General features: G+C 46.0%; 1 protein-coding gene across 1 annotated transcript; it reads left to right on the top strand.

Annotated features, from left to right (window-relative positions):
- The first annotated feature begins 9220 nt into the window (after window positions 1-9220).
- LOC142922975 (uncharacterized) lies at window positions 9221-15131 on the top strand. Its single transcript, XM_076063909.1, has 2 exons — window positions 9221-9478; window positions 12664-15131. Exons 1-2 carry the CDS (start codon window positions 9295-9297, stop codon window positions 13314-13316), a joined length of 837 nt encoding a protein of 278 aa, XP_075920024.1. The 5' UTR covers window positions 9221-9294; the 3' UTR covers window positions 13317-15131.
- Window positions 15132-15465: the final 334 nt, after the last annotated feature.

The following is a 15465-nucleotide window of genomic DNA, read 5'->3' as shown; positions in this document are numbered from 1 at the left end:
CCAACCCTGCCTTCAGGACTTGAATGAGCGGTTCCTGGCAATTGGATATGATAGTTTGGGCCCCCACCAACGGCAAACCACGAATGTCTTTGTTTGAGGATCCTAGAAGAATTCCACCCTCAGTCGCCTCCTGGTCTAGCGGCTTGCGCAATCGTAAAGGAACCAACATTTGCATGCTGGGGGGAATCTTTACGGTCTTACTCGCAAGCGCTTGTACAGTAGCGTTGGCAAAGAACAATCGAGTGGGAGAAGGCAAAAGGCCATTCGATGGCCCAATGGTAACTCAAGGGAACCTTGATCGATCAAAATTTTCAGGGGCATCTGCCTCAAGAAGTCAGTCCTGAGCAAGCAAGGAACAGCAAGGGACGTTGATACAAGAACTGGCCTCGTCAATTTAATATCTCCAATACACACCTCCGCTCTTATTTTCCCAGTGAGGCCCAATGAGCATCCATTTGCATAAAAGCACGGAACCCTGACGGGACATAGGGTACGACATTTAGGGGGCAGAATGTTAAAAATCAACTTGGAAATGATAGTCGCGGATGCACCAGTATCGACGAACATTCTGATTTCAACCCCCTCTATCAATCCGATAACAGCGGATGAACCTGCGGTCACAGCAATCGCTCTATGGACCAACTCCAATCACCGACCCGGTCGGAGCAGCCAGTCAGCCTGAGCAAAATCTGAACCCTCATGCACCGACACACGACGGGAATGAAAACCGACCGAACGTAATGAGTGAGGTGGATTCAGGGGCCGAAGGCGACTCGCCTTCGGGTGCAGTGGAGTGGTGGACAGTCAGGTGGATGACTGTGGTGCCCGCTCTCAGGATGAGGAGAGGTATCTTGCCATCGAAGTTGTTCATCCTGTCACACCATGCCATCCCCCCCCGCCAGCCTCCGCCTTGGGTTGAAGCACAGGCTTGGATGGGCTCCACATCTTCGGGTGTATCACGCATCTCACTAGGCACAGTATACGCCGCCAACCCCTTATGTCGTTGCAAGAGCAGGTGGGCCTGGATGCATCTTGAAACTTTGAGAGAAGACAAGTCGTCTTTGTCGACGGATGGCAGGACAATGTCGAGGTTGTTGTATATGTGGGTAATGAAAATTTGATGAAAATAGTAATATTAAATGAAGTTTTAAATTTGCATAATTTATCTGCAATTATGTTAATTTGGGTAATCATGCGTATAAATTATGCGAGTGGGTGTGGTTGTTAATGACAGCCTTTAAGATAATCAGGCCCCGCCTCGTTGACGAGGGTTGGTTATCAATCGGGATAATATAATTAATCGTATGCAGTTATGTTAGTGTGATGCGAGTATGCCAGAGTCAACTCGGCTTCATTGTTTAACTTCGTATTATCGATTAGTATAATACAATTATTCTTGCTTTAATATTTACTGAGTATGGATTAGAGTGTTTATGTAAGGTCACCAAGTTCATATCTCTACGCAGAACCAGTTCTTATGCATAGATTTCAGGAAAGAATCACACAATCACTTATGCGTTAATCAATTTTATTTTCTAACTAAACTTTAATTCTAATATAATATGCGAAATCTCGATCTTGGAATTTCAACACAGTATCATCACAGTAACCATCACGACTGCGTTGTTTCACTTTGACAACAGCACCTGTGGTTAATTCCGCTGCATAACGCGAGCTCAGTTGGTGAGAGAGAGAGAGTCGTTAAACATCTAAACAAAACAAACCTTGATACTCTATTATGAAAGATTATACTGGAATTTGCACACACAGTACGGCGTTCATTCAGAGATCATAAGAAACCCTTATCACGTTGTTAGCACATTGGGTCATGGAACAGTTGAGTATTCTGTAGAGTACGCGAGTATGTGCGGCGATCATTAACGAAGGTGCTTAAAGATTACATGACGAAATTCATACGAAAAGGCGATCAAAACAGTTATTCCCAAAGGCACAAATATATCAATAGATCCATCGGCAAGATCAGATGATTACAGAAATGGCTTGGATTGAGGTTGTGCGGTGGGGTGCATGCTGTCTCACGGGAGATTAATTAATTCGTGGATGGAATTGTATAAGGAAACCGGTTTAATACGATTTCTCCCCGTGAGCGAAGCTCCGTGGCGAAACACTGGCCTACTGTACACCATCCATATCACTAAAAACACACGCGTCATTGACAAAGGCCTAATTCTCAAGACGGGAACCATCGGTGGCCGTGAAGGTATCGTGACAGACCGAGTGATAACCATCCGTCGTTTATAAGTATAGTAATAATTTTTCCATCTAAACTATTTTGTCTTGGATTGTACTTCTAATCGCATAAATTACCAACAGATCCATCAATCCGAATTAATTCCTGACACCTTCGCCACGGAGCTTCGCTCATGGGGAGAAATCGCGACAGCAGCAGCAGGAGGTGGTGGTGGTGTTTGTGGTTGTAGGCACGGGAGAGGTGGTCACGGACAGGCGGTGAGTGCCGGGTGATGGAGGGGGGGTGAGGGAGTGGATTGCAGGGTGAGTGAGTTAATGAGGAGAATTAATAGGTGAGGAGGGTGAGTGAGTTGAAGGGTGAGGTGAGTGAGTGGGTGAGTGGTGAGTTCACGACAGGGAGATTGGGGCTGAGTGAGTGAACGCAGCGCACGGTAAAGATCCCCTGAGAGCATTCGCAAGAGTTGGACATTGAGTGCCGCTGTCAGGGTCCACACGCAAATTACTCACTTGGCATGATATACAAATTAACAATTGTAAACGATAACTTTAAAAAAAGTCCGCTATTTGTCAGAACTAATGCGATGTGCGTTTGGCATATTTGTAGCACGTTATAACCAACGTCAACATCGTCATTTAGAGTAACCATTAGTCCATACGTGTCACTTGCTAATAGTCCCCCGGTCAATCACAACTTTGCCGTGCGTGCAGGCTTTGTCTCTGGCTGCTCGCTAGGGCTGCGATGCCTTTCCATGCCACAAGATGACGTTCATTGCTCCTTCCACACCGCGACAATATTTACTGCAGTGTTCTGTAACGCGGTAGTTGCGTTGCTGAAGAACACCGCGTTACGTAAACTCCCTCGTTACAATGACTAATACAGGGCAAAGCACAGTCCGTGATAACAGCGTGAGATGCGTGTGTCGGCTGAACAAAGACTGAGGCGCGTGGGGAGCATCAGGAAGCATCCAGCAGCATCCCAATGCCTCGTGTGACGCTGTGCCCAGGCAGCCGTACAACCGCACATTCCTACTCACGCGACGTGGTTCTGTTGACTCAATCGCGTTATATCCACTTAGCATCCACGTTATAAAACGTGTTCCCTAATACATCCATCGTGCTATATCCAAATAGCGTTATGAAAACACGCGTTAAGGCAGAACGAACTCTATAAACTATTTTATTTTGCCAGGTGAGACCCAATGAGCTATGTGGCTGTTTTCCAGAAGTGACCTGTCCACAAATGATAGATCAGCTAAATCGCTAATCACGTTAGAAATGTGTAGCACCAGCCACAAATACTCTAGACATGGGATCCCCTTTGACAGGGTCAGTGTCTACATAGTCACTCATTCCGCCTATTGTCATGCGGCGTGTGCAGCTGCGTCGTGACACTTGGTAGAGTGCTGTCTTTGAGGCAGAGAGCTTTACAACCGTGTGCAGTGATTAATTTGCTTAACAGCTTTACACCGAACTCCTTGCTTGTGGTAAAACATGTTTGCGACTTTGCTGATCGAGAACTATGCAGATTTAGATTTATAGTAACATGTACTTAGTGTGAGATGAACTTCCAAACAATTTCCTTTGCTCAACATCTTGCAATTAATGTCTTTTTAAATGGTCAGCTTAAGTGATTCCGTGATGGTTATGTAACTTGACCATTAAGATAATCTATGGAGCACAATTATTTCAGTATTATTTGTCATAAGTAAACTTTAAACTGAACCCATATGTGATATTATATTGCCTGATTATTTTATTTTTTAATGTAGTCTACATGCGCTTCTGGGGATATTACCCCACATTTACCATTCATTGATGTTCCCTTTGACATTGGTAATTGGCATTGTCACACCATAGTAATTCATGGGCAATTATGTAATTCTCTCTGTGTCTATCTCTCTCTGCATCTGTCTGTGTGGGTGTCTCTCTCTGCCGGTGTGTTTTTCTCTATATGTGTCTCTCGTGTGTCTCTTTGTGTGTGCTTCTCTCTGTGTGTGGATGTCTCTCGGTGTCTGTGTCTCTCTTTCCTTTTCCACGATGTGGTGTCGTATTTACATGCAAATTCTACCTCTAGCCCCGCCCACTTACCCTTGGGCTGAGCTTATCTCAAGCCAATATAACTTCGTGTTTCAGCAGCTTTCTCGCTATATTTTTTCACCTGATGATGGTTGCTTGTGTTGCGATCGAAACGTCGTGATCTATATTTTTTTTCTACCTACGTGACTTTACCGAAAGAACCAAAGAGTATTGTGATTGTAATTTTGATTGTGATCGTTCTGGTGGAGGTGGTGATATTGATGGTGGTGTTAACGATAGCGGTGATTTTGGTGGTTGTAATGGTGGTATTGATGGTGGTAATAGTGGTTGACTATTACCCCTCTCGTGTCCTTACTTCCACCACCAGGTTTAAGAATCTGCTGGTGTTTGTGCTGGAGGTGGACGTCGGATATCTGTGCGGTCTGGAGCGGTGGACAATAGACTTCTGCAGCTCAATCAGGTGGACGCACTGGGCAGGGGGCAAGATGGTTGTGGCCTTAGAGACCCACTTACTCCCACAGAGAGCCATAGACTCACTCACAGAGTACACTCACACAGAGAGCCAAAGTCTCACTGACACAGAGCCATAGGCTCACTCACATGGAGACACATAGACTCACTCACACAGAGAACCATTGATTAACTCATTGTTTTTTCGGTAAAGTCACGTATGTAGAAATACCATAAAATTATATTAAAATAAATCAAGCACGACGTTTCGACCGCAACACAAGCGCTCTTCATCAGGTGTAAAAACAAATAGCAAATAGGGTGACATCAACGCAAACACATAGAGAGCGTTAAACTGCACGGAGGTAAATACAACAAGAAGATGAGAGACGAGAATTCAAAAAACCTAAGAAAAATTTACGTGATGCAATACCAGTCGGCCAACGACACAGTTAGACACTTGCCTGGCAGACCACGAATTTCAGAAGAGTGCTAAATTTCGTGTTCATCCTCTGGGTTGAACATACCAGCATAGACAGAGTGAACAAATACGAGGTATAAGATAGCAGAAATACATATACAGGGACACAAGAGGTAAGAAGAGGAAAGACGGACAGAGAAGCAAGAAAAATGGGGCCGGAGGGATGAACAGACAGAGGCTTAAAATAAGTAGTAGAGGTGGGGGGAGGGTCCGAAGAAAGCAAGGGGCACGGCAGCAGCAGCAGAAGAGGGAGGGGCAGGAAAATGTAAGGGGGCGCAATTAGTTTAGTACAGAATTGTAAAGGTAACTTCCCCGTAGAAGTGTGTTAATAAAGAATTAAAGCTTTCGTGACTGCATAAATTACTCATTGTTTTTTTCGGTAAAGTCACGTATGTAGAAATACCATAAAATTATATTAAAATAAATCAATCACGACGTTTCGACCGCAACACAAGCCATCTTGTGTTGCAAGATCTTGTGTTGCAAGATCGCTTGTGTTGTGGTCGAAACGTCGTGATTGATTTATTTTAATATAATTTTATGGTATTTCTACATTAGTGACTTTACTGAAAAAAACAATGAGTTAATCAATGGTTCTCTGTGTGAGTGAGTCTATGTGTCTCCATGTGAGTGAGCCTATGGCTCTGTGTCAGTGAAACTTTGGCTCTCTGTGTGAGTGTACTCTGTGAGTGAGTCTATGGCTCTCTGTGGGAGTAAGTGGGTCTCTAAGGCCACCACCATCTTGCCCCCTGCCCAGTGCGTCCACCTGGTTGAGCTGCAGAAGCCTATTGTCCACCGCTCCAGACCGCACAGATATCCGACGTCCACCTCCAGCACAGACACCAGCAGATTCTTAAACCTGGTGGTGGAAGGACACGAGAGGGGTAATAGTCAACCACCATTACCACCATCAATACCACCATTACAACCACCAAAATCACCGCTATCGTTAACACCACCATCAATATCACCACCTCCACCACAACGATCACAATCAAAATTACAATCACAATACTCTTTGGTTCTTTCTGTAAAGTCACGTAGGTAGAAAAAATAATAGATCACGACGTTTCGATCGCAACACAAGCAATCATCATCAGGTGAAAAAATATAGCGAGAAAGCTGCTGAAACACGAAGTTATATTGGCTTGAGATAAGCTCAGCCCAAGGGTAAGTGGGCGGGGCTAGAGGTAGAATTTGCATGTAAATACAACACCACATCGTGGAAAAGGAAAGAGATACACAGACACCGAGAGACATCCACACACAGAGAGAGGCACACACAAAGAGACACACGAGAGACGCATATAGAGAAAAACACACCGGCAGAGAGAGACACCCACACAGACAGATGCAGAGAGAGAGAGACAGAGAGAATTACATAATTGCCCATGAATTACTATGGTGTGACAATGTCAATTACCAATGTCAAAGGGAACATCAATGAATGGTAAATGTGGGGTAATATCCCCAGAAGAGCATGTAGACTACATTAAAAATTAAAATAATCAGGCAATATAATATTACTGTAAGTGTGAACAATCAATTAAGAACTGAAATGGTTTATCAAATCTTTCCAATGATTGCTAAGATAGAATCCATCTTCTCGGTTGAAATTGTCTCTGTGCTTGTATATGTGGCTTTCAGACAGCATACATTATAAAAAATTTCGTCTCCCCCCTCCTCTTTTCAAAATATAGATGGACTAGTCCTGGGTAAACTGCCAAATCGCTGCGCGTGGCGCTAACGTTTTTTTATAAATAAATAAATGCGCCGTTTAAAAATTAATTTATGCAAACCAACACACCTGAAGATGACCGTTTGAGTTATGGTCGAAACGTCGTGAGAATTTTTTTGTTTTATATATATTTTATTACTTTGTTGTTTCTTTTCAACGTGACTTTACTGAAAAAACTAAGAATATCACGGAATCACTTAAGCTGTCCATTTAAAAAGACATTAATTCCAAGATGTTGAGCAAAGGAAATTGTTTGGAAGTTCATCTCACACCAAGTACATGTTACTATAAATCTAAATCTGCATAGTTCTCAATCAGCAAAGTCGCAAACATGTTTTACCACAAGCAAGGAGTTCGGTGTAAAGCTGTTAAGCAAATTAACCACTGCACGCGATTGTAAAGCTATCTGCCTCAAAGACAGCACTCTACCAAGTGTCACGACGCAGCTGCACATGCCACATGACAATAGGCGGAGTGAGTGAATCTAAGTAGACACTGACCCTGTCAAAGGGGATCCCATGTCTAAAGTATTTGTGGCTGGTGCTACACATTTCTAACGTGATTAGCCATTTAGCTGATCTATCATTTGAGGACAGGTCGCTTCTGGAAAACAGCCACATAGCTCAGTGGGTCTCACCTGGTAAAATAAAAATAGTTTATAGAGTTCGTTCTGCCTCAACGCGTGTTTTCATAACGCCATTTGGATATAGCACGATGGATGTATTAGGGAACACGTTTTATAACACGGATGCTAAGTGGAAATAACGCGATTGAGTCAACAGAACCACGTCGCGCGAGTAGGAATGTGCGGTTGTACGGCTGCCTGGGCACAGCGTCACACGAGGCATTGGGATGCTGCTGGATGCTTCCTGATGCTCCCCACGCGCCTCAGTCTTTGTTCAGCCGACACACGCATCTCACGCTGTTATCACGGACTGTGCTTTACCCTGTATTAGTCATTGTAACGAGGGAGTTTACACAACGCGGTGTTATTCAGCAACGCAACTGCCGCGTTATAGAACACTGCAGTAAATATTGTCGCGGTGTGGAAGGAGCAATGAACGTCATCTTGTGGCATGGAAAGGCATCGCAGCCCTAGCGAGCAGCCAGAGACAAAGCCTGCACGCACGGCAAAGTTGTGATTGACCCGGGGACTATTAGCAAGTGACACGTATGGACTAATGGTTACTCTAAATGACGATGTTGACGATGGTTATAACGTGCTACAAATATGCAAAACGCACATCGCATTAGCTCTGACAAATAGCGGACTTTTTAAAGTTATCGTTTACAATGGTTAATTTGTATATCATGCCAAGTGAGTAATTTGCGTGTGGACCCTGACAGCGGCACTCAATGTCCAACTCTTGCGAATGCTCTCAGGGGATCTTTACCGTGCGCTGCGTTCACTCACTCAGCCCCAATCTCCCTGTCGTGAACTCACCACTCACCCACTCACTCACCTCACCCTTCAACTCACTCACCCTCCTCACCTATTAATTCTCCTCATTAACTCACTCACCCTGCAATCCCCCCCCCTCCATCACCCGGCACTCACCGCCTGTCCGTGACCACCTCTCCCGTGCCTACAACCACAAACACCACCACCACCTCTCCCGTGCCTACAACCACAAACACCACCACCACCTCTCCCGTCCGTGCCTACAACCACAAACACCACCACCACCTCTCCCGTGCCTACAACCACAAACACCACCACCTCTCCCGTGCCTACAAACACAAACACCACCACCTCTCCCGTGCCTACAACCACAAACACCACCACCACCACCTCTCCCGTGCCTACAACCACAAACACCACCACCACCACCTCCTGCTGCTGCTGCTGTCGCGGTCTCCGCGTGGCGCCGCGGGTCCAGGGGGAGGCCTCGCGGCCCAAGAGCGGCGCCACGGCTCCCCCCCTCCCGCTCCTGGCCCCTCCCCCTCGTCCCTCCTGGCCCCTCCCCCTCGTCCTTCCTGGCCCCTCCCCCTCGTCCCTCCTGGCCCCTCCCCCTCGTCAATCCTCCTCCCGTTCGCGACGTGGAGTGAACTCAGCCCCGCCCCCCCCGCCCCCACCGCCCCCCCCCCTGCGCGGCCCCGCTGCCCATTGCAAGAATGGCGGGAAGCGGTCGCGGGGCCTACCGCGCGCCGCCTCTCGCGTGATTGGCTCGCTTCGCGTCACGTGGGGAAGGCGGAAGAAGAGTATGGGGGAGGAGCTGCGCGGTAAGGGGCGGGGCCGTGGAGTCACGTGGTGGGCAATGATTGCCAATAAGCGGGCAGGGATGGCTGTACGTCACATCCGGTGATATAGGACACGCCCCTTCGTGACGTGCCTCACACTTCCTTCCGTCCCGCGTGCCGTCAACACGAGCTCAGCATGGCCCTGTTGACCGTTGGCGTTCTGTTAGCCATGCTTGGGATGGAGATCTTCATTTATCTTCGTTTTAAGCTTTCCATCTCATACTTTTACCGCGAGACCACGACGCTGCAAACGGAGAGGATGGGCCTGCAGAATGTGGAGCTCTGTCAGAAGAACAAGACCATGGAAGTGGAGAAAGATGGTAAGCTACCATTTTCTTTGGTTCTTTCGGTAAAGTCACGTAGAATGAGAATAAAATAATAAATTGATAAAATAAAATAACACAATAATATTCTCACGACGTTTCGGCCACAATACAAGCGGCCTTCATCAGGTGAAGGGGACGAGACTGTCTGGAGGACAGCGCTGGAGTGAGAAAGCCACGCTGAGATCGCGATCTTTAAGCTGTGAGAAGAAACAAAGCGCCTTGACAAAGGAATTAACATATAATTTAGCATTGAAATGACTGAGTGATTAGCTTGTGACTGGTCACAGAAAAGGCTATGTTACAGTTAAAGCATACACATCCGCAAAGGCACCCCTTGACAAAGGAATTAGCATAGAATTTAGCATTGAAATAGCTGAGTGATTAGCTTGTAACTGGTCACAGAAATAGCTATGTTAAAGTCAGAGCATATACATTCACCGAGGCACCTAGTACAAATCAAACAAGAGAATGTAGCATTGAAATAACTAGGCGAATTTAGCATTGAAATAACTGAGTGATTAGCTTGTGACTGGTCACAGAAATGGCTATGTTGAAGTTAAGGCCTACACATCTGAGCTAATCACAGTAACTGGGTATACAATACAATATATAATGAATACTATATACTGAACCAATAAAAAATACAAAAATTTAAATTACCTCAATGTTTTCAATAAACTCTATATTCTCCAATCAGCTAAGCTACCAACAATAAGTCGTTATATATCACAATGCTATATGGCGAAAAATGGGTGGATTCTTACCCTCAACTTTAGCACCACGGATAGCTACGGGTCCCGTTCAGACGGACGAGTTCATCGATGGTCGGAACAGAGGAGGGGGAGAGAGACAGCTGCGAGGCGCTGTTATACTCCATGTTGTAAACCATACCATTAACCACGGTTAAGCTATCCGTGTTGCTAAAGTTGAGGGTAAGAATCCACCCATTTTTCGCCATATAGCATTGTGATATATAACGACTTATTGTTGGTAGCTTAGCTGATTGGAGAATATAGAGTTTATTGATAACATTGAGGTAATTTATATTTTAGTATTTTTTTTGGTTCATGATATAGTATTCATTATATATTGTATTGTATACCCAGTTACAGTGAATAGCTCAGATGTGTAGGCCTTAACTTCAACAGCCATTTCTGTGACCAGTCACAAGCTAATCACTCAGTTATTTCAATGCTAAATTCGCCTAGTTATTTCAATGCTAAATTCTCCTGTTTGATTTGTACTAGGTGCCTCGGTGAATGTATATGCTCTGACTTTAACATAGCTATTTCTGTGACCAGTTACAAGCTAATCATTCAGCTATTTCAATGCTAAATTCTATGCTAATTCCTTTGTCAAGGAGTGCCTCTGCGGATGTGTATACTTTAACTTAGCTATTTCAATGCTAAATTCTATGCTAATTCCTTTGTCAAGGGGTGCCTTTGCGGATGTGTATGCTTTAACTTTAATATAGCCTTTTCTGTGACCAGTCACAAGCTAATCACTCAGCCATTTCAATGCTAAATTAAATGCTAATTCCTTTGTCAAGGCGCTTTGTTTCTTCTCACAGCTTAAAGATCGCGATCTCAGCGTGGCTTTCTCACTCCAGCGCTGTCCTCCAGACAGTCTCGTCCCCTTCACCTGATGAAGGCCGCTTGTGTTGTGGCCGAAACGTCGTGAGAATATTATTGTGTTATTTTATTTTATCAATTTATTATTTTATTCTCATTCTACGTGACTTTACCGAAAGAACCAAAGAAGATGAATCCTTGCAGTCACGAAAACTTTAAATCGAAATTTAAGCTACCATTCTTAGATGTTCTGTTTGAGAGGAGACCTGATGGCTCATTGGGGCATTCTGTCTACAGGAAACCCACCCACACAGATTCCTACTTGAAACCTGATTCCCACCACCACCCAGCCCAAAAGAATTCTCTCATCAAAACTTCATACCATAGGGCTCATTGCATTTCGGACCAACACCACCTGACCAGTGAATTAAAACATGTACACCTGGCCCTCAAAAGGAATGGTTACTCTGACCGTACCATCCGCCAAGCTGTTTCTCCCTCCATACAGAAACAACCACTTGATACTCCGGCCAAAACCATCACACTACCATATATAGCAGGCGTTACTAAAAAGATTTCCAAAATTCTAAACAAACACAAGATCCAGGTCCGGTTCAATACAGTACACAAAATTCGTGATCTGATCCCATCCGTGAAGGATGGCATTCCTGACTTACAGTACCCCGGGGTTTACAAATTGAGTTGTACCTGCGGTGATTGCTATATCGGGGAGACAAAGCGACATGTCTCTGACCGAATTCACGAGCACAAATCAGATTTGAAACACAGCAAAACGAATTCTTTGCTGATCACTGTTACAATGCTGTGGGTGATCACGATATAATTTTCTCCGATACCAAGGTTCTTTGCAAACCCACGGGTTTTTATCAGAGATTTGTTCACGAGGCAATTCAGATCTACAAACACAGACACAATTTCAACCGAGAAGTTGGTTTCAAATTAAGCAACCATTGGAAAGATGTTCTAAATCGAACTAAACATAAACTAATTTCTGTGGTACAGTATATTTTTCAAGTAGTGGTACCCCAAACTTTCGCAGCTCTCAGCTCCGCCCCCCTCCCGCTCCTGGCCCCTCCCCCTCGTCCCTCCTGGCCCCTCCCCCTCGTCCCTCCTGGCCCCTCCCCCTCGTCCCTCCTCCCGACTCGCGACGTGGAGTGAACTCGCCCCCGCGCCCCGCGCCCCACCCTGAGCGGCCCCGCCGCCCATTGCAAGAATGGCGGGAAGCGGACGCGGGGCCGACCGCGCGCCGCCTCTCGCGTGATTGGCTCGCTTCGCGTCACGTGGGGAAGGCGGAAGAAGAGTATGGGGGAGGAGCTGCACGGTTAGGGGCAGGGCCGTGGAGTCACGTGGTGGGCAATGATTGACAATAAGTGGGCAGAGATGGCTGTTACGTCATAGTGTACGTCACATCCGGTAATGACGTCACGATAAATAACACGCCCCTTCGTGACGTGTCTCACACTTGCTTCTGTCCCGCGTGCCGTCAACTCGAACTGAGCATGGTGCTGCTGATCGTTGGCGTTCTGGTCTTGGCCATGCTTGGGATGGGGATCTTCATATATCTTCTTTTTACGCTTTCCATTTCAGACTTTGACCATGAGACCACGACGCTGTCTACGGAGAGGATGGGCCTGCAGAATGTGGAGCTCTGTCAGAAGAGCAAGATGCTCCGTCTGGAGCTACAGCATCAGCTGGAGGAGTTCATGGAGAACCGAGAGACTCTCCAGAGAGAGATCAGGAGCCTGGTTCAACAGCTTAAAGAGCGCCAGTTGGAGCTGGAGCCCACGAGAGTGCCTTGCAGGGAGAGCAAGTCTCTCCATGCGGATTTTCTCCGAGACTGCAATGCAGCACAGCGGCAAATGTCGCTGCGCTGTGAAAACGAAGATCTCCGGAGGTCGCTGCACGCCCACCTGAGGAAGTTGACCTTCCTGAATCCGCAGAGAGGGCAGGAACAGTTTAGGCTGCGCGGGAAGCTGGTGCGTCACGAGGACATGTGGCATGGGGAAAAGAGGCTGCAAGAAGAGAACCTGCATCTCCGTAGCCAGCTGAAAGAGCTAATATGGACCGTGTCTCAAATGTACAATGCCACCACCACCGACGCCACTTCCACCGCCGCTGCCACAGCTTCCACCACCGCAACCGTTTCCACCACCACTTCTGCCACCACCACCAAGCCCAAGAAGATGAAGAGATTTAGCCATTGGTTCCGAAAATTGCTGAAGCGCAAGTTGGCCATTTAAAAATATTGGGGAAATTGTGAAAATGACACCACCCTAATTAAAACATTACTCAGAAAGACAAACATACCCCATAGAACATCAACTAAGTCATATATAAGACAAAATATTGTACATTTGCATGCAACACTCTAATAAATACTGTATTGTGAGCAAAACATAAAGTTACTTAAATGGAAAAAAAATGTTATTGTCACTTACCTTTAGTCCGGATGCCGGTCTGCTTGTCGGGAGGGGGCGTAATGAGTCCCTGCACACACGGGGGCGGTGGGAGGGGGGTGAACGTCCATACACACACACAACAGTGACAATCATCCGCTGTATAGCCTTACCAGAATGTTGGGGCAAGCGCCTATGAAGCTCTGAATGGCACACGGGGTGAATGGCCAGCACCCTGCCCGGCTGCCTCTCTTTATCTCTCCATACACGAGACTCACAGGCGTGCATGCGTCCGTGCACACACGCACAACAACAACGCGACAACCGTCGTTCACCCCTAAGTGGCGGTGACATCACCACAGCACTTGTGCCATGCTCGGTGCATTTTGAGGCCACGTGAAGTGTCGAAGGCTGGCTGGCAGGAGGTCATGTAATAGACGCAGGTGCCATGGATTGACTTAGGAAGATGATGGGCAGATGCAACAGCCGTGCTCCCCACTGTGCCAACTTTATTTGTGTCAGTTGTTTGGCGCTCTGCTCGTTGTTTTGAGCCTCGCTCCTCTGCCCTATGCTGTTGCTGGAGGGCAACTGCCTCCACTTCCCCAGCAGCACCTTTCATGAACCTCCTCCACAGAAGCCGATCATGACACTGCTGATACCAGTCATCTATCCAGCCAAATTGAAGCTGCTTGGGGATGCCGTGACTGCATACGGACTGCATGACACAATCAACGCAGCCTCGCTTGCTGGAGGAGCCCACAGATGGGCATTTGTCCAGATATTCTAGGAATCTGTGAGCTTACAAAGTCCAGTCTGGTTAAACCCTGAATAGATCGTAGGCAAGCTAACCTTAATGTTCCTTTCGAGAGAGATAAGGAAGGGTATAACTGTGGCCGAGAAGACATGAAGATTTTTATGGAGTGACATGCCAGGTAGCTTCCACACTGTTGAGCAGTTGATGAAAATATAATGCTGCTCGAATTATTTTAAATGAGACCTCGGCTCCCAAAACGGACTTGATCATCAGCACACTGCCCACTCCACTCTCTCCTCAGGTGCCCCAAATACATGAGAAATTGAGGAAGGGAGCATTTTTATGATGTAAAATACCCAGGGAGGTGATTTGTTTTCGTGGGGCTGATGGTAACGGCCCATATTTTAGTAGCATGCTTCATGTTTAGCTGTAGTGTCTCCAACTTCTCCTTAGAGTGGGCAGTAATCACCAGATCATCCGCATTCATAATATGGTTTAACAATAGAGAGCCATACCATGACCGGCTCAGGCATCGATCAGCCTCCCATTATATATATACCAGATAAATTCTACTGGTACATCCATGGAAATCGTCTCAAACTACGTAGTCAAAGAAAATGTTCAGTCGTGTAGGGGGCAGAGGACATCCATGTCGCACATTACTCACACATTCTATCATCCCTTAGCTCCATTACGTCGATTTTTCATGAGACAGCAGTTGTCTTTCTATTGTTTATATATGCTTTATCGAAAGAAGAAAATAGTATGTTTGCTTTAATTACTGTAACTCTGTGTTTTATTTAGCTTTGGTAATTTGGGTGATCCAGGTCTCTCTTGCAAATGAGACTCATCCTGGTCGCTTTAGTTCTCGCCTTGTTCAACTCAATAAACTGGTACTCACTCCATTATGAACTCACCCACTTCCTTAAATCTATGACTCACGTAAATACTCCCTCTCTCTCCTCATGAGTCATATATTTACCTGATCACACAATCACCCGATCATTCACTGTGTCAACCTCACGCACTTTTTCATGCTCTCAAGAATGACCCACCCATTCTATCACTACATTAATCATCATCCCCTTCCCTCATTGACCCACTGGTAAAATTAAAATACTCGACAGCAACAACACGTGAGATTGTACTCAGGCTTACACTCACATCAGTGTAAAGAAGCTCCTTTGCAGGTTCCATTTGATAGATTATTTATTTCACGATAACGTATTTACAACGCAA

This window comes from Petromyzon marinus, unplaced genomic scaffold, assembly GCF_048934315.1.
Source record: "Petromyzon marinus isolate PM22_M1 ecotype Great Lakes invasive population unplaced genomic scaffold, UKy_Petmar_22M1.pri1.0 PM_Scaffold_24, whole genome shotgun sequence".
Lineage (NCBI taxonomy): Eukaryota > Metazoa > Chordata > Hyperoartia > Petromyzontiformes > Petromyzontidae > Petromyzon > Petromyzon marinus.
Note: the sequence above shows the minus strand (reverse complement) of the source record. Positions and strands in the feature narration are given on the sequence as shown.